This window comes from Drosophila virilis, chromosome 2 (assembly GCF_030788295.1).
Source record: "Drosophila virilis strain 15010-1051.87 chromosome 2, Dvir_AGI_RSII-ME, whole genome shotgun sequence".
NCBI classification, from domain to species: domain Eukaryota; kingdom Metazoa; phylum Arthropoda; class Insecta; order Diptera; family Drosophilidae; genus Drosophila; species Drosophila virilis.
The window spans coordinates 37,227,084-37,247,040 of NC_091544.1; the positions used below are offsets into that span (position 1 = coordinate 37,227,084).

The 19,957-nt window shown below is 38.1% G+C and overlaps 1 protein-coding gene across 1 annotated transcript; it reads right to left on the reverse strand.

The window, feature by feature from the left end:
* Positions 1–16,610: 16,610 nt before the first annotated feature.
* LOC138910874 (uncharacterized) lies at positions 16,611–18,755 on the reverse strand. Its single transcript, XM_070206703.1, has one exon. It carries the CDS (start codon positions 18,753–18,755, stop codon positions 16,611–16,613), a length of 2,145 nt encoding a protein of 714 aa, XP_070062804.1.
* Between the last annotated feature and the right edge of the window lie 1,202 nt (positions 18,756–19,957).

Sequence of the window (19,957 nt, forward strand, 5' to 3'; positions counted from 1 at the left end):
ATTTTGCAAATATATTAGGAGAATAGTCAAACTAATAAAGCAGAGTTTGGTCAAGATATCTAGATAAACAAAATATTTTTTCATACAACAACTTAATTTTCGACCGATCGTTTCAATGGCAGCTATATCATATAGTGGTCCGATCTTAATAGGATTTCGAATATATATGAGAAGTATAGTAAAACTAATAAATGCCGAGTTTGGTCAAAATATCTTGATAAACATAATGTTTCTTCATTCAAAAACTTAATGTGTTTTCATACAACTTTATTTTTCACGGATAGTTCCTATGGCAGCTATATGATATGGTGGTCCGATCCTTATATGATTTTGCCTATATATGAGGAGTATAGTAAAACTAATAAATGTTTAATTTGGTCAAGATATCTTAAAAAACAAAAATTTTTTTCATACAACTTAGTTTTCGACCGATCGTTCCTATGGCAGGTATATGATATAATGGTCCGATCTTAATGAGATTTTGCATATATATGAAAAGTATAGTAAAACTAATAAATGGAGAGTTTGGTTAAGATATCTTGAAAAACAAAAAGTTTTTCATACAACTTAATTTTCGACCGATCGTTCCTATGGCAGCTATATGATATAATTGTCCGATCTCAATAGGATTTTGAATATATATGAGGAGTAAAGTAAAACTAATAAATGCAGAGTATGGTCAAGAAATCTTGATAAAGAATATATTTTTTAATACGAGAACTTAATTTATGACCGATCGTTTCTATGGCAGCTATAAGATATAGTGGACCGATCTTAATATGATTTTGCATATACACGAGGATATAGTAAAACTAACAAATGCCGAGTTTGGTCAAAATATCTTGATAAACATAATGATTTTTCATTCAAAAACTTAATGTGCTTTCATACAACTTTATTTTTCACGGATAGTTCCAATGGCAGCTATATGATATGGTGTTCCGATCTTAATATGATTTTGCCTATATATGAGGAGTATAGTAAAACTAATAAAGGTTGAGTTTTGTCAAGATATCTTGAAAAACAAAAAGTTTTTTCATACAACTTAATTTTCGACCGATCGTTCCTATGGCAGGTATATGATATAGTGGTCCGATCCTAATGAGCTTTTGCAAATATATTAGGAGAATAGTAAAACTAATAAATGCAGAGTTTGGTCAAGATAAGTTGATAAACAATATATTTTTCATACAAAAACTTAATTTGCGACCGATCGTTCCTATGGCAGCCTTATGACATAGTGGTCCGCTCTTAATACGATTTTTTAAACATATTAAAAAAATAGTAAAACTTATAAATGCAGAGTTTGGTCAAGATATTTGATAAACAAAATGTTTTTCAAACAAAAACTTAATATTTGACCGATCGTTCCTATGGCAGCCATATCATATAGTGGTCCGATCTTAATACGATTTTGCAAATATATACGGAGAATAGTAAAACTAATAAATGCAGAGTTTGGTCAAGATATCTTGATAAACAATATATTTTATCATACAACAACTTAATTTTCGTACGATCGTTTCTATGGCAGCTATATGATATAGTGGTCCGATCTCAAAAGGATTTTCAATATATATAAGGAGTAACGTAAAATTAATATATGCAGAGTCGGGTCAAGATATCTTGATAAACAATATTTTTTTTTCATACAATGGCAGCTATATGATATAGTGGTCCGATCTTATTAGGATTTTAAATATATATGAGGAGTAAAGTAAAACTAATAAATGCAGAGTTCGGTCGTGATATCTTGATACACAATATATTTTTTCATACAACAACTTAATTTTCGACCGATCGTTCCTTTGGCAGCTATATGATATAGTGGTCCGATCTTAATACGATTTTGCATATATATTAGGAGAATAATCAAACTAATAAAGCAGAGTTTGGTCAAGATATCTTGAAAAGCAAAATGTTTTTCATACAAAAACTTAATTTTCGACCGATCGTTCCTATGGCAGCCATATCATATAGTGGTCCGATCTTAATACGATTTTGCAAATATATTAGGAGAATAGTAAAACTAATAAATGCAGAGTTTGGTCAAGATATCTTGATAAACAATATATTTTATCATACAACAACTTAATTTTCGACCGATCGTTTCTATGGCAGCTATATGATATAGTGGTCTGATCTTCAAAGGATTTTGAATATAAATGAGGAGCATAGTAAAACTAATAAATGCCGAGTTTGGTCAAAACATCTGTATAAACATAATGTTTTTGCATTCAAAAACTTAATGTGTTTTCATACAACTTAATTTTCCACGGATACTTCCGATTGCAGCTATATGATATAGTGGTCCGATCTTAATATGATTTTGCCTATATATGAGGAGTATAGTATCACTAATAAGTGTTAAGTTTTTTCAAGACATCTTGAAAAACAAAAAGTTTTTCATGCAACTTAATTTTCGACCGATCATTCCAATTGCAGGTATACGATATAGTGGTCCGATCTTAATGAGATTTTGCATATATATGAGGAGTATAGTAAAACTAATAAATGTAGAGTTTGATGTAGATACCTTGAAAAACAAAAAGTTATTTCATACAACTTAATTTTTGACCGATCGTTCTAATGGCAGCTATATGATATGGTGGTCCGATCCTTATATGATTTTGCCTATATATGAGGAGTATAGTAAAATTAATAAATGTAGAGTTTGGTCAAGATATCTTGAAAAACAAAAAGCTTTTTCATACAACTTAGTTTTCGACCGATCGTTTCTATGGCAGGTATATGATATAGTGGTCCAATCTTAATAAGATTTTGCATATATATGAGGAGTATAGTATAACTAACGAATGTAGAGTTTGGTCAAAATATCTTGAAAAACAAAAAGTTTTTTCATACAACCTAATTTTCGACCGATCGTTCCTATGGCAGCTATATGATATAGTGGTCCGATCTCAATAGGATTTGGAACATATATGAGGAGTAAAGTAAAACTAATAAATGCAGAGTTTGGTCAAGACATCTTGATAAACAATATATATTTTTATACAACAACTTAATTTATGACCGATCGTTTCTATTGCAGCTATATGATATAGTGGTCTGATCCTAAAAGGATTTTGAATATATATGAGGAGCATAGTAAAACTAATAAATGCCGAGTTTGCTCAAAATATCTTGATAAACAAAATGGTTTTGCATTCAAAAACTTAATGTCTTTTCATACAACTTAATTTTCCACGGATACTTCCGATTGCAGCTATATGATATAGTGGTCCGATCTTAATATGATTTTGCCTATATATGAGGAGTATAGTATCACTAATAAGTGTTGAGTTTTGTCAAGACATCTTGTAAAACAAAAAGTTTTTCATACAACTTAATTTTCGACCGATCGTTCCTATGGCAGGTATACGATATAGTGGTCCGATCTTAATGAGATTTTGCATATATATGAGGAGTATAGTAAAACTAATAAATGTAGAGTTTGATGTAGATATCTTGAAAAACAAAAAGTTTTTTCATACAACTTTATTTTCGACCGATCGTTCCTATGGCAGGTATATGGTATAGTGGTCCGATCTTAATAGGTTTTGCCTATAAATGAGGAGTATAAAAAAACTAATAAATGCCGAGTTTGGCCAAGATATCTTGAAAAAAGAAAATGATTTTTCATACAACATCTAAATTTTCGACCGTTCGTTCCTATGGCAGCTATATGATATAGTGGTTCGATCTTAATAGGATTTTGCCTATATATGACGAGTATAGTAAAACTAATAATCGACGAGTTTGGTCAAGATATCTTGAAAAACAAAATGTTTTTCATATAAAAACTTTATTTTCGACCGATCGTTCCTATGGCAGCCATATGATTTAGTGGTCCGATCTTAATACGATTTTTCAAATTTATTTGGAGAATAGTAAAACTAACAAATGCCGAGTTTGGTCAAAATATCTTGATAAACATAATGGTTTTGCATTCAAAAACTTAATGTTTTTTCATAAAACTTAATTTTCCACGGATAGTTCCTATTGCAGCTATATGATATAGTGGTCCGATCCTAATATGATTTTGCCTATATATGTGGAGTATAGTAAAACTAATAAATGTTGAGTTTTGTCAAGACATCTTGAAAAACAAAAAGTTTTTTCATACAACTTAATTTTCGACCGATCGTTCCTATGGCAGCCATATGATATAGTGTTCCGATCTTAATACGATTTTGCAAATATATTAGGAGAATAGTTAAACTAATAAATACAGAGTTTGGTCAAGATATCTTGATAAACAATATATTCTTTCATACAAAAACATAATTTGCGACCGATCGTTCCTATGGCACCCATATGATATAGTGGTCCGATCTAAATACGATTTTGCAAATATATTAGGAGAATAGTAAAACTAATAAATACAGAGTTTGGTCAAGATATCTTAATAAACAATATATTTTTTCATACAACAACTTAGTTTATGACCGATCATTTCTATGGCAGCTATATAATATAGTGGTTCAATCTTAATACGATTTTGCAAATATATTAGGAGAATAGTAAAACTAATAAATACTGAGTTTGGTCAAGATATATTGATAAACAATATATTTTTTCATACAACTTAATTTTCGACCGATCGTTTCTATGGCAGCTATTAGATATAGTGGTCCGATATTAGTAGGATTTTGAATATATACGAGGAGCATAGTAAAACTAATAAATGCTGAGTTTGGCCAAAATATCTTGATAAACATAATGTTTTTTCATTAAAAAACTTAATGTGTTTTCATACAACTTAATTTTCCACGGATAGTTCATATGGCAGCTATATGATATGGTGGTCCTATCTTAATATAATTTTGCCTATATATGAGGAGTTTAGTAAAACTAATAAATGTGAAGTTTGGTCAACATATATCTTGTAAAACAAAAAGTTATTTCATACAACTTAATTTTTGACCAATCGTTCCTATGGCAGGTATATGATATAGTGGTCTGATCTTAATAGGATTTTAAATATATTAGGATTATAGTAAAACTAATAAAAACAGAGTTTGGTCAAGATATCTTGATAAACAATTTGTTTTTTCATACAACAACTTAATTTTCGACCGATCATTTCAATGGCACCTATATGATATAGTGGTGCGATGTCAATAGGATTTTCAATGTATATGACGACTAAAGTAAAACTAATAAATGCAGAGGTTGGTCAAGATATCTTGATAAACAATATATTTTTTCATATAACAACTTAATTTTCGAGCGATCGATCCTGTGGCAGCTATATGATATAGTGGTTCGATCTTAATAAGATTTTGCATATATATTAGGAGAATAGTAAAACTAATAAATGCCGAGTTTGGTCAAGATATCCTGAAAAACAAAATGTTTTTCATACAAAAACTTAATTTTCGACCGATCGTTCCTACGGCAGATATATGATATAGTGGTCCGATCTTAATACGATTTTGCAAATATATAAGGAGAAAAGTAAAACTAATAAATGCAGAGTTTGGTCAAGATATCTTGATAAACAATTTGTTTTTTTCATACAACAACTTAATGTTCGACCGATCGTTTCTATGGCAGCTATTAGATATAGTGGTCCGATCTTAATAGGATTTTGAATATATATCAGGAGCATAGTAAAACTAATAAATGCCGAGTTTTCTCAAAATATCTTGATAAACATAATGTTTTTTTATTCAAAAACTTAATGTGTTTTCATACAACTTAATTTTCCACGGATAGTTCCTATGGCAGCTATATGATATGGTGGTCAGATCTTAATATGATTTTGCCTATATATGAGGAGTATAGTAAATCTAATATATGCATTGTTTGGTCAAGATATCTTGAAAAACAAAGTGTTTTTCATACAAAAAATTAATTTTCGACTGATCGTTCCTATGGCAGCCATATGATATAGTGGTCCGATCTTAATACGATTTTGCGAACATATTAGGAGAAGAGTTAAACTAATAAATACAGAGTTTGGTCAAGATATCTTGATAAACAATATATTTTTCATACAAAAACTTAATTTGCGACCGATCGTTCCTATGGCAGCAATATGATATAGTGGTCCGATCGTAATACGATTTTGCAAATATATTAGGAGAATAGTAAAACTAATAAATACAGAGTTTGGTCAAGATATCTTGATAAACAATATATTTTTTCATACAACAACTTAATTTTGGACCGATCGTTTCTATGGCAGCTATTAGATATAGTGGTCCGATCTTAATAGGATTTTGAATATATATCAGGAGCATAGAAAAACTAATAAATGCCGAGTTTGGTCAAAATATCTTGATAAACATAATGTTTTTCATTAAAAAACTTAATGTGTTTTCATACAACTTAATTTTCCACGGATAGTCCCTATGGCAGCTATATGATATGGTGTTCCTATCTTAATATGATTTTGCCTATATATGTGGAGTTTAGTAAAACTAATAAATGTGAAGTTTGGTCAACATATCTTGTAAAACAAAAAGTTTTTTCATACAACTTAATTTTTGACCAATCGTTCGTATGGCAGGTGTATGATATAGTGGTCCAATCCTAATGAGATTTTGCATATATATGAGGAGTATAGTATAACTAATAAATGTATAGTTTGGTCAAGATATCTTGAAAAACAAAAAGTTTTTTCATACAACTTAATTTTCGTCCGATCATTTCTATGGCAGCTATATGATATAGTGGTCCGATCTTAATAGGATTTTGCAAATATATTAGGAGAATAGTTAAACTAATAAACACAGAGTTTGGTCAAGATATCTTGATAAACAATATGTTTTTCATTCAACAACTTAATTTTCGACCGATCGTTTCTATGGCAGCTATATGATATAGTGGTCCGATCTTAATAGGATTTTGCAAATATATTAGGAGAATAGTTAAACTAATAAATACAGAGTTTGGTCAAGATATCTTGATAAACAATATGTTTTTCATTCAACAACTTAATTTTCGACCGATCGTTTCTATGGCACCTATATGATATAGTGGTCCGATGTCAATAGGATTTTCAATGTATATGAGGAGTAAAGTAAAGCTAATAAATGCAGAGTTTGGTCAAACTATCTTGATAAACAATATATTTTTTTTCATATAACAACTTAATTTTAGACCGATCGTTCCTGTGGCAGCCATATGACATAGTGGTCCGATCTTAATACGATTTTGCAAATATATAAGGAGAAAAATAAAACTAATAAATGCAGAGTTTGGTCAAGATATCTTGATAAACAATATGTTTTTTCATACAACAACTTAATTTTCGACCGATCGTTTCTATGGCAGCTATATGATATAGTGGTCCGATCTTTATAGGATTTTGAATATATATGGGGAGCATGGTAAAACTAATAAATGCCGAGTTTTGTCAAAATATCTTGATAAACATAATGTTTTTTCATTCAAAAACTTAATGTGTTTTCATACAACTTAATTTTTAACGGATAGTTCCTGTTTGTGGGGGTGGCGTCAGATAAATAATCCTTGATTATTGTTGTTTATTAGAAGTTTCTGCTGCATGTAACAAACTCTGCTGGTTAAGTGATTTAACATATATTTGGTTGGAGTGATGGAGGTGGAAAGGAGACCACAAGGAGAGTGCTGAGCGCATCTGGGATCGACTTAGTGAATGAGTCTCTCTCAGTGAGTGAGTCTGTCTCACTGAGTGACTCGCTCACGCTGAGTGAGGCTAAGTCAATGCTGTGTTCACACTAGCACTGAACTGGCATGAACATTCTCCCCCCCCTGGCAATATGCAGATTGCAAGAATTCCTATTGCGTGCATGTGCCAGAGAGTATCCATCCAAACTTGGTATTTTGAGCCATCGGCAGACCGCCTTGGCTCGGGAGGTTACCTGGTAGGATTTTGTCTGGGTAGACGTCGGCGCCGAGTACCAAAGGAACTGGAGATGGACGGAACCATTCGTTGTCCGCCAAAGCGACGTTGCTGAACGGGTCCTTCATGTCCGCTCTGATGGCTCGGGCTGGAGTTATGCAGCTGAGTTGCGGGTCAGCCACGAAGACCACTTCTCGAGACATCTGAGTTGTCTTGGAGCGTAACACTCCTTCTGCGCCAATGCGTGTGACGGAAAGGCCATAGGCCCTTGCCACGGTTGCATTAATGCGGCTTACTGAACAACATGGATCGATCAGAGCCCAAGGGTCTTTTTTCCGGTGTCGAGCAGTACTATGGCGGTGGGCAATATACTGACCCCCTTGCGCTGGAGAAGGGACGTAAGCGACGTCCGTATAGTAGCACGTATCGGGCTTGAGGGGGATGTGCCGCTGGAGGGCGAGGGGCCAGAAGCTCTTCTTGTGGGCCTGTTGTCTGACCGAGAGTGTCGAGAGCTACGGGGATCACGCATGTGGAGTAAGATGTGGTGGTCCTTTTTGCAAATTTTGCACTTGGCTCCACTGCGGCATGATTCCCCTGAATGCTGATGAGCCAGGCAGTTGGAGCAATATTTGTTAATTAACACGGCTCGGGAACGCTTCTCGGGCGTGAGCTTCAAGAAGCGCTGACACTTGCGTAGTGCATGGATGCCTCTACACACCCGGCATCTAAAAGAGTCCGTTCCTTGACGTTGATTGGATGCCTTCATTGACGGTGCCATGCTGGTTCTCTACAGAGGAGTGAACTGGAGAATAAGATGTAGGACAGGTGTTATTATGTGATGATTTTGTTTTGAAAGAGGGATTAGTTGCTTTTAAGGATTAGTCGGTGGTGCTATTTGCCTTAGTAGGAAGAAGGATCAATTTGGCTATTGGCCTTCGGATGACACCACGAGCGGTAAGCACGTCCACTACGCGGACCTTGTCATCTGTGCCTGCGCAAGCCAGCTGGACTCGGCCAAGGCGCCATTCATTTATTGGTGTGTTATCTTCCTTGATAATCACCATATCACCGACTTGGAGGTCCCTTGTAGGGGACTGCCATTTGTTTCGCTTATGGAGCTCTTTCAAATACTCATTCTTCCACCGTAAGCAAAATTGCTGGTGGAGCGCTTTGAGTCGCTGCCAGCGGTTAATTATAGAAATAGCGTCTTCTTTGATTACTGGCTCGTTAGTTGACAGAAGAGGGCCACCAACTAGGAAGTGGCCTGGACTTAGAGCCAATAAATCAGTCGGATCTTCCGACATTGGAGAGATTGGCCTCGAGTTAAGGCAGGCTTCAATCTTGGAGAGGAGAGTCGCGAACTCCTCAAATGTATATTTTGAGGATGCGGTGGACTTGTAGAAGTGGGTCTTAAAGCTTTTGACACCTGCTTTCCACAATCCGCCCATGTGAGGAGCGCCAGGAGGATTGAAATGCCAACAAAAGTTTTGATGGCTATGCTTGGATAAGATGAGCTCTTTGGTCGCTTGTAAGAAATCTCTCGAAAGAAGGGATGACGCTCCCACAAATGTTTTCCCATTATCTGAGTACATCTTTTGTGGAAGGCCACGTCTTGCGATAAATCGCGAAAATGCGGCCAGGAATCCTTCCGTGGTTAGATCTGTGGTGGCTTCTAAATGGATTGCTTTCGTGCTGAAACACACGAAGACACAGACATAACCCTTGGTAATTTTGCATGCTCTATCAATGTAGCTTTTAATATCGAAAGGTCCGGCAAAGTCTACACCCGTATGTGTGAAGGGTCGGGAAAAGGTTGATCTCGCCCTTGGGAGTTCGCCCATAAGTTGGGTCTGGAGTCGTCTACGGTGTATTACACAGACCTTGCAGGAGTTTATGGTAGATTTTAACAGGACCTTGAGCTTTGGGATCCAGTAATTGGCTCATATGAGGCGCATTACCAACTGATTGCCTCCGTGAAAACAAATAAGGTGGGTAAATCGGACCAGGAGGCGTGAAAAATCACAATTGGCCGGAATGATTATGGGGTGTCGCTCATCATAGCCTTACGAGGTTGACGCTCTCACCCGTCCACAGGATCGCAGAATACCCCTTTGATCGATGAAAGGGGTTAAATTGCGAATGCTGCTTGATCCTTGAATTGGCTGCTTATCGAGCAAACAGCTATAATAAATACAGAGTTTGGTTTAGATATCTTGATAAACAATATATTTTTTCATACAACAACTTAATTTTCGACCGATCGTTCCTATGGCAGCCATATGATATAGTGGTCCGATCTTAATACGATTTTGCAAACATATTAGGAGAACAGTTAAACTAATAAATACAGAGTTTGGTCAAGATATCTTGATAAACAATATATTTTTCATACAAAAACTTAATTTGCGACCGATCGTTCCTATGGCAGCAATATGATATAGTGGTCCGATCTTCATACGATTTTGCAAATATATTAGGAGAATAGTAAAACTAATAAATACAGAGTTTGGTCAAGATATCTTGATAAACAATATATTTTTTCATACAACAACTTAATTTTCGACCGATCGTTTCTATGGCAGCTATATGATATAGTGGTCCGATCTTTATAGGATTTTGAATATATATGGGGAGCATAGTAAAACTAATAAATGCCAAATTTTGTCAAAATATCTTGATAAACATAATGTTTATTCATTCAAAAACTTAATGTGTTTTCATACAACTTAATTTTCCATGGATAGTTCCTATGGCAGCTATATGATATGGTGGTCCTATCTTAATATGATTTTGCCTCTATATGAGGAGTATAGTAAAACTAATAAATGTGAAGTTTGGTCAACATATCTTGTAAAACAAAAAGTTTTTTCATACAACTTAATTTTTGACCAATCGTTCCTATGGCAGGTATATGATATAGTGGTCCAATCTTAATGAGATTTTGCATATATATGAGGAGTATAGTATAACTAATAAATGTATAGTTTGGTCAAGATATCTTGAAAAACAAAAAGTTTTTTCATACAACTTAATTTTCGACCGATCATTTCTATGGCAGCTATATGATATAGTGGTCCGATCTTAATAGGATTTTGCAAATATATTAGGAGAATAGTTAAACTAATAAACACAGAGTTTGGTCAAGATATCTTGATAAACAATATATTTTTTCATACAACAACTTAATTTTCGACCGATCGTTTCTATGGCAGCTATTAGATATAGTTGTCCGATCCTAATATGATTTTGAATATATATGGGGAGCATAGTAAAACTAATAAATGCCGAGTTTGGTCAAAATATCTTGATAAACGTAATGTTTTTTCATTAAAAAACTTAATGTGTTTTAATACAACTTAATTTTCCACGGATAGTTCCTATAGCAGCTATATTATATGGTGGTCCTATCTTAATATGATTTTGTCTATATATGAGGAGTATAGTAAAACTAATAAATGTAGAGTTTGGTCAAGATATCTTTTAAAACAAAAAGTTTTTTCATACAACTTAATTTTTGACCAATCGTTCCTATGGCAGGTATATGATATAGTTGTCCAATCTTAATGAGATTTTGCATATATATGAGGAGTATAGTATAACTAATAAATGTATAGTTTGGTCAAGATATCTTGAAAAACAAAAAGTTTTTTCATACAACTTAATTTTCGACCGATCGTTTCTATGGCAGCTATATGATATAGTGGTCCGATCTTAATAGGATTTTGCAAATATATTAGGAGAATAGTTAAACTAATAAATACAGAGTTTGGTCAAGATATCTTGATAAACAATATGTTTTTCATTCAACAACTTAATTTTCGACCGATCGTTTCTATGGCACCTATATGATATAGTGGTCCGATGTCAATAGGATTTTCAATGTATATGAGGAGTAAAGTAAAGCTAATAAATGCAAAGTTTGGTCAAACTATCTTGATAAACAATATATTTTTTTTCATATAACAACTTAATTTTAGACCGATCGTTCCTGTGGCAGCCATATGACATAGTGGTCCGATCTTAATACGATTTTGCAAATATATAAGGAGAAAAATAAAACTAATAAATGCAGAGTTTGGTCAAGATATCTTGATAAACAATATGTTTTTTCATACAACAACTTAATTTTCGACCGATCGTTTCTATGGCAGCTATATGATATAGTGGTCCGATCTTTATAGGATTTTGAATATATATGGGGAGCATGGTAAAACTAATAAATGCCGAGTTTTGTCAAAATATCTTGATAAACATAATGTTTTTTCATTCAAAAACTTAATGTGTTTTCATACAACTTAATTTTTAACGGATAGTTCCTGTTTGTGGGGGTGGCGTCAGATAAATAATCCTTGATTATTGTTGTTTATTAGAAGTTTCTGCTGCATGTAACAAACTCTGCTGGTTAAGTGATTTAACATATATTTGGTTGGAGTGATGGAGGTGGAAAGGAGACCACAAGGAGAGTGCTGAGCGCATCTGGGATCGACTTAGTGAATGAGTCTCTCTCAGTGAGTGAGTCTGTCTCACTGAGTGACTCGCTCACGCTGAGTGAGGCTAAGTCAATGCTGTGTTCACACTAGCACTGAACTGGCATGAACATTCTCCCCCCCTGGCAATATGCAGATTGCAAGAATTCCTATTGCGTGCATGTGCCAGAGAGTATCCATCCAAACTTGGTATTTTGAGCCATCGGCAGACCGCCTTGGCTCGGGAGGTTACCTGGTAGGATTTTGTCTGGGTAGACGTCGGCGCCGAGTACCAAAGGAACTGGAGATGGACGGAACCATTCGTTGTCCGCCAAAGCGACGTTGCTGAACGGGTCCTTCATGTCCGCTCTGATGGCTCGGGCTGGAGTTATGCAGCTGAGTTGCGGGTCAGCCACGAAGACCACTTCTCGAGACATCTGAGTTGTCTTGGAGCGTAGCACGGCTGTGCACGCTCCTTCTGCGCCAATGCGTGTGACGGAAAGGCCATAGGCCCTTGCCACGGTTGCATTAATGCGGCTTACTGAACAACATGGATCGATCAGAGCCCAAGGGTCTTTTTTCCGGTGTCGAGCAGTACTATGGCGGTGGGCAATATACTACCCCCTTGTGCTGGAGAAGGGACGTAAGCGACGTCCGTATAGTAGCACGTATCGGGCTTGAGGGTGATGTGCCGCTGGAGGGCGAGGGGCCAGAAGCTCTTCTTGTGGGCCTGTTGTCTGACCGAGAGTGTCGAGAGCTACGGGGATCACGCATGTGGAGTAAGATGTGGTGGTCCTTTTTGCAAATTTTGCACTTGGCTCCACTGCGGCATGATTCCCCTGAATGCTGATGAGCCAGGCAGTTGGAGCAATATTTGTTAATTAACACGGCTCGGGGACGCTTCTCGGGCGTGAGCTTCAAGAAGCGCTGACACTTGCGTAGTGCATGGATGCCTCTACACACCCGGCATCTAAAAGAGTCCGTTCCTTGACGTTGATTGGATGCCTTCGTTGACGGTGCCATGCTGGTTCTCTACAGAGGAGTGAACTGGAGAATAAGATGTAGGACAGGTGTTATTATGTGATGATTTTGTTTTGAAAGAGGGATTAGTTGCTTTTAAGGATTAGTCGGTGGTGCTATTTGCCTTAGTAGGAAGAAGGATCAATTTGGCTATTGGCCTTCGGATGACACCACGAGCGGTAAGCACGTCCACTACGCGGACCTTGTCATCTGTGCCTGCGCAAGCCAGCTGGACTCGGTCAAGGCGCCATTCATTTATTGGTGTGTTATCTTCCTTGATAATCACCATATCACCGACTTGGAGGTCCCTTGTAGGGGACTGCCATTTGTTTCGCTTATGGAGCTCTTTCAAATACTCATTCTTCCACCGTAAGCAAAATTGCTGGTGGAGCGCTTTGAGTCGCTGCCAGCGGTTAATTATAGAAAAAGCGTCTTCTTTGATTACTGGCTCGTTAGTTGACAGAAGAGGGCCACCAACTAGGAAGTGGCCTGGACTTAGAGCCAATAAATCAGTCGGATCTTCCGACATTGGAGAGATTGGCCTGGAGTTAAGGCAGGCTTCAATCTTGGAGAGGAGAGTCGCGAACTCCTCAAATGTATATTTTGAGGATGCGGTGGACTTGTAGAAGTGGGTCTTAAAGCTTTTGACACCTGCTTTCCACAATCCGCCCATGTGAGGAGCGCCAGGAGGATTGAAATGCCAACACAAGTTTTGATGGCTATGCTTGGATAAGATGAGCTCTTTGGTCGCTTGTAAGAAATCTCTCGAAAGAAGGGATGACGCTCCCACAAATGTTTTCCCATTATCTGAGTACATCTTTTGTGGAAGGCCACGTCTTGCGATAAATCGCGAAAATGCGGCCAGGAATCCTTCCGTGGTTAGATCTGTGGTGGCTTCTAAATGGATTGCTTTCGTGCTGAAACACACGAAGACACAGACATAACCCTTGGTAATTTTGCATGCTCTATCAATGTAGCTTTTAATATCGAAAGGTCCGGCAAAGTCTACACCCGTATGTGTGAAGGGTCGGGAAAAGGTTGATCTCGCCCTTGGGAGTTCGCCCATAAGTTGGGTCTGGAGTCGTCTACGGTGTATTACACAGACCTTGCAGGAGTTTATGGTAGATTTTAACAGGACCTTGAGCTTTGGGATCCAGTAATTGGCTCATATGAGGCGCATTACCAACTGATTGCCTCCGTGAAAACAAATAAGGTGGGTAAATCGGACCAGGAGGCGTGAAAAATCACAATTGGCCGGAATGATTATGGGGTGTCGCTCATCATAGCCTTACGAGGTTGACGCTCTCACCCGTCCACAGGATCGCAGAATACCCCTTTGATCGATGAAAGGGGTTAAAAGGCAAATGCTGCTTGATCCTTGAATTGGCTGCTTATCGAGCAAACAGCTATGCTCCTTAGGATAAGCTTGGCGTTGAGTATACTCGATAAGTCGGAACTGAACTCTCGTAAGTTCTTCATTACGGAGCTCGGCGGGAAAGTGGATAGCTTGATTTCTACAGCGCTTCTCTAGCGCTGGATAAAGCGACAGACATATGCAATAACTCGCAATGCCTTGTCGAATCTGGAGAATCGTTCCAGAAGGTTATAGGAGGGTAGCTGTGAGACATTGCACTTCACTGCGCGTTGTTCAATCTCTGTCTCAAGTACCGTAACAGGAACTGGCCATTGGTTTTGTGGTAGTTGTAACCATTCCGGTCCATGCCACCACAAAGTGCTGCCCAATAGGTCCCGAGGAGAAACCCCCCGACTAGCTAGGTCAGCTGGGTTATGTTCGGATCGAACATGGGACCATTTGCCATTGGTTGATGATATCTTGGCTACCCGGTTAGCCACAAAGGTGGACCATTTGCATGGAGTCTGTGGAGTCGTGGAGTAGTGGAGTCTGTCCAATTGAAATTTTGATTAATCTGGGTGGGGAGCTGAGGAATAAGAGCCGTGGTGAGCTCGGAAAGAAGGACGGCGCACACAGCTCTCTCGTTTTTGCTGCGAGAAGGTGAGTGGAGATGCATCCGTTGGTCTCGACGCGCAAATAAAGTGCAGCACCATATGCGCGCTGGGACGCGTCGCAGAAGCTGTAAAACTGCACCTTTGCCTTTTGCTGAAAATCGACCCATCTTGGAATACGGATCTCTTCGAGAGAGGGATAGTCGGTTAGGAAGTCATGCCAACGTTGAACGAGATCTTCCGGCAGGGAATCATCCCACCCCAGCTCTTGGAGCCAGATCTCTTGCATGAAAATCTTTGCTCGAACTATCACAGGTGCTAGCCATCCAGCAGGATCGAACAATTTCGAAATCTGTGATAGTACTTCACGTTTAGTGAGCGAAGGCTGAGATACCATTTTGGACGGAGCAAAGAAAAACTGGTCTGTTGTGGCTTGCCATCGAATGCCTAGCGTTTTAGCGACGCTGGCCTCTTCGATTTCTAAGAAATCCGCACACAGTAAGTGGTCCCTTGGTATTCCTTTTAACACTTCCTTTGTGTTGGATGTCCACTTTCTCAGAGGGAACCCAGCTCTGTCGATGCCATGCGGAGTTCTGCAATGGCTGAAATTGCTTGTGGCTTCGTGATGCCCCTGCTAGAACATCATCGACATACATATAATTTTCAATTATATCGGATGCGATGGAACTATGTTCTCGTATATCACGAGCAAGTTGACGGAGGACCCGGATTGCAAGGTATGGGGCACAGCTTACCCCAAAGGTAACTGTATTGAGTTCAAAGTCGCAAAGTTCTTCGTTCTCATTGCGAAATAGTATTCGTTGGTAGGGCCTATGTCTTGGATCGACCTGGATTTGCAGATACATCTTGGTTATATCGACATTGAAAACGTAGCGGTAGAATCGCCACTTTATTATCTGAATCGTCAGATCGGATTGGAGTACTGGTCCCGTGTGTAGGATATCATTTTGACTTTTGCCATTGGAAGATGGGCTGGAGGCGTTAAACACAACGCAAACCTTTTTTTAAACGATTCTCGTTCTTTAGGAACTGAGCTAGTGCGTTAGATCTTGAATGTCCTAAGTCTATGTGATTAGGTTCTTGGAAAGGTAGGGTGACTACATATCTGCCATTCTCGTTCCTTGTTGTTGTTCGGATGAAATTACTCTCACAAAAGGAGTCGGAGCTCTTTACCAGTTTGACTGGAATATCCTCCACCTCCCAAAATTTTGTGAGAATGACGTCTAATTGCTCTTCTTGAGAGACAGATATTCTAGTCGAGAATGACGTGCTTGCGGTGGATGCAGTCTTTGAAACTGGGCCTGTTAAAATCCACCCGAAATTGTTTCCTGGCCCAGCAACGTGCCACATATATTAGGGTGGGAGCCGCCCGTTAGTATGGACGGTAGGATATCAGCGCCAATCAGCACATCTATCTGCGAACTCTTGTGTAAATTAGGGTCCGCTAACTGGAGTTTTGGCAGGGTTGTCAATAAACTTTGGGGGATCGAACATGATGGTAGATTCCCTGCCAAATGTGGTAGGACGTAGGATGATGCCTCGATTTGGATACGAGGCTTAGAAGGAGAGCCAATATTAAAATGGCAGAGCTTGCGAGGCTGGGCTGCAACAGCTTGATTTAATCCCGATACTTGTGCCTGTACGGATTTGTACGGCAGCTTTATCAGTTGGAAGAGTCGCTCGGAAATAAATGTTGCTTCTGATCCCGAGTCGATCAGTGCACGAGCTGTATAATTTACACCCAAATGGCGAACATATATAACAGCCGTACTTAGGAGAACACTGTGGGTGTTAATTGCAACATAATTGTGAACATTCGTTTGTTGGGATGGAGTGGACTGTATGGATTGATTGGAGGGAGCTGTTGCTTGTGGCATGGAGACTACTGTAGGGCTCAATTGTGGAGTGTCACTACGATGCAAGAGCGTATTGTGACGACCCTTGCACGTAAAACAATTGTGAGCACTTGTGCAATCCCTTAACTGATGACCCCTTGCGAAACAGTTCAAACATAGTTTTTGCTGTTTGATGTAAGTTGCCCGTTCGCTGACGGGCATTTGGAGAAATCGTGGGCACAGACGGATAGGGTGATTCTCCCTGGAGCACAATTGGCAGGCTTGCGGCTTGTTAGCGACCTTATTCTCAAATGAGTTAAGCCTTCTAGTGGTAGGAGGTTCTGTTCGAACAATTCTGGAGTGCGCTGGAGTATTTGCGCTTGGCTTAAGCTCTTCTATCGCTTCTAGAGTGCGATAGCGTTCTAAGAGAAAGGCGTTCATCTCAAGCCAAGATGAGATGTCGTTTTTTCTGGAGATGGACTGTTCCCATAAGGAGAGTGTTAATTTGGGTAATTTGGAGGAACATAGGAACACGAGGATACAGTCCCAGTTTTCTATGTTGATTTCGGATAACTCCAGAGCTGTTAAGCAACCTTGAATGGTGCTCTGAAGTTCCTTTATTGCCGTTCCAGACTCTTGGGAGATTGGCTGCAGGTTGAAAAGAATCTTGAGCTGGCTGTTGACTAACAATTTTCGGTTCTCAAAACGCTCAGTCAGATTGGCCCAGGCTGATCGGAAGCCATCGTTAGTCAAAGGTGACTTCGATACAATCGCCTGAGCCTCACCGTTGGTTTTCGCATTGAGATGGAATAGTTTCTCGACCTCTGATAACCTAGGATTATTTACGTAAATTGCGGTAAAGAGGTCTCGAAATGTGGGCCAACGTATGTAATCTCCGCTGAAGATTTCTGTGTCGCAAGGAGGTAAGCGACGCCCTGTGGAAACATATGTCGGAATGGTGGACTGAACGGATGGTCTATTTTGGGCGTTAGCGGTATAGATTTGCTCGCTAAGTTTAGCGGCGCATCTCTCATACACCATGTAACAATAGTCGTACTTGGACTGCATAACTGAAATGGTTTCCAGTGAACCGGCTTCCGAGATTATTGTTGAGCCGACCTCGTACTCTTTTTCAACCTTATCCCACAAGGCTCGCACTTGGTCCCGACGGACCTGGCACGTATAGAGAGACGGGTCAGAGCCTTCTGGAGTGTTTATTTTTGCCTCAAACTGACTTAGCCGATCAATGACAGCAATAAACTTGATTAAGGCCGCGTCTGTCATATTTTGGGCCGTTTTGGTATTAGCTCGCGTGGAAATCGGACTAGAACTTGTGCTAATGGTTGCCTTAGTGCGTCCGACTGCAGTGGTCAGGGATGCTTCGCTTGTAGCATTGGACGGCGGGCGACTGAGTTTTATAAGTGGACTTGGCCTCGAACTAAGAGGTGCCTTAACAGTTCCCCTTGGCGTTGACGCGGATGATTCGCTTTTAGTCCGGGACGATGTTTCCCTTTCGACTCTAAGTGCTGCTGTTGGAGACGGAGAAGTTCTCGAGGTGCTTGCGGACGGAACTGCTAATTGATGCTTTGTTTCTTCCCCTTTGCCAGTTGGCATACTAGGCGGAAGCGCTTAGGGTAGGAAAACAAAGGTGCTCGTTTCTAGTAGTAGAGGTTGTGATGCTTAAAATAAGAACCACTGGAATGCCGGTACAGGTAAATAATCGAGTTTATAATTCGATTGAGATTGGAGAAGATTTAAATAATTTTTCTTAAAATCAAAATTTATTTGGTTTAATGAAATTAATTAATAAATTTATTTGACTTGGTAATTTAAAAAATACGATTATTCATTAAAAATGAGATTGCAGAAAATTTAAATAATTTTGCTTAAAATCTAAATTTATTTGATTTAATAAATGTAAGTAATAAATTTATTTGACTTGGTTATTTAAAAAAATAATATTATTTATTAAACACGGGAAATTATAATAAAGAATTCGATGCTCGTTTTCGATAATTTTATTATTATATTAGTCTTTGAATACGGTAACGGTTGGTTTATTTTTACTTTTTTGTGGTACTCATAGAATACCCACTATTGTGGCTGAGTACACACCGCTGACAAATGTAGAACTTCGAAGTTAATGTGTAGTGTTTTTGTTTATTTACAATAAATTAGTAGTGTTATTAATCTATTAATTATGATTGTTGTGTTTTTATTTGGTGCGTCTCGGAACAAGAGTAATTGTATGGGAATGTGTGCAATCGCATAAAAACGTGTAATTGGAGTACGGATCGGCAGCTGTGGTTTTTACATATGTATGTATGTGGTGTGTACATACGCACATACGCCGGTTGAAATTGCAATTTATTTCTATAATATTGCTGTGCTATTATATTGCTGTGGAATGTGCAAAAAAAAATATTATATGTGAACACACATAGTACATATGATTTGTGGATTTATTTATCGGATGTGTGTACTATGTGGTTGCACAAATATATTCGTTTGCACTATGCACAATTATAAGTTAAGAGAATGAATTGGAGTTTGTGTTTATTAAATAATAAGGTTAAATATAGTGTCTATTCAAAATGCATATGGGCAATTATATTCGGATTGAATATATGTATGTATGTATGTATGTATGTACAATACGTGCTGGTGAACCTGGTGTATGTTTGTGTGTCGGACCAAGAACATGAATTAACAATATTAATTAGGAAACAATATTGTGAAGCAACTTGTCGGATTAAGTGCGGACACGTAATTAAAAAAGAAATTTTTTTTTTATAGTTAGGAAAGTGCACGAGTGC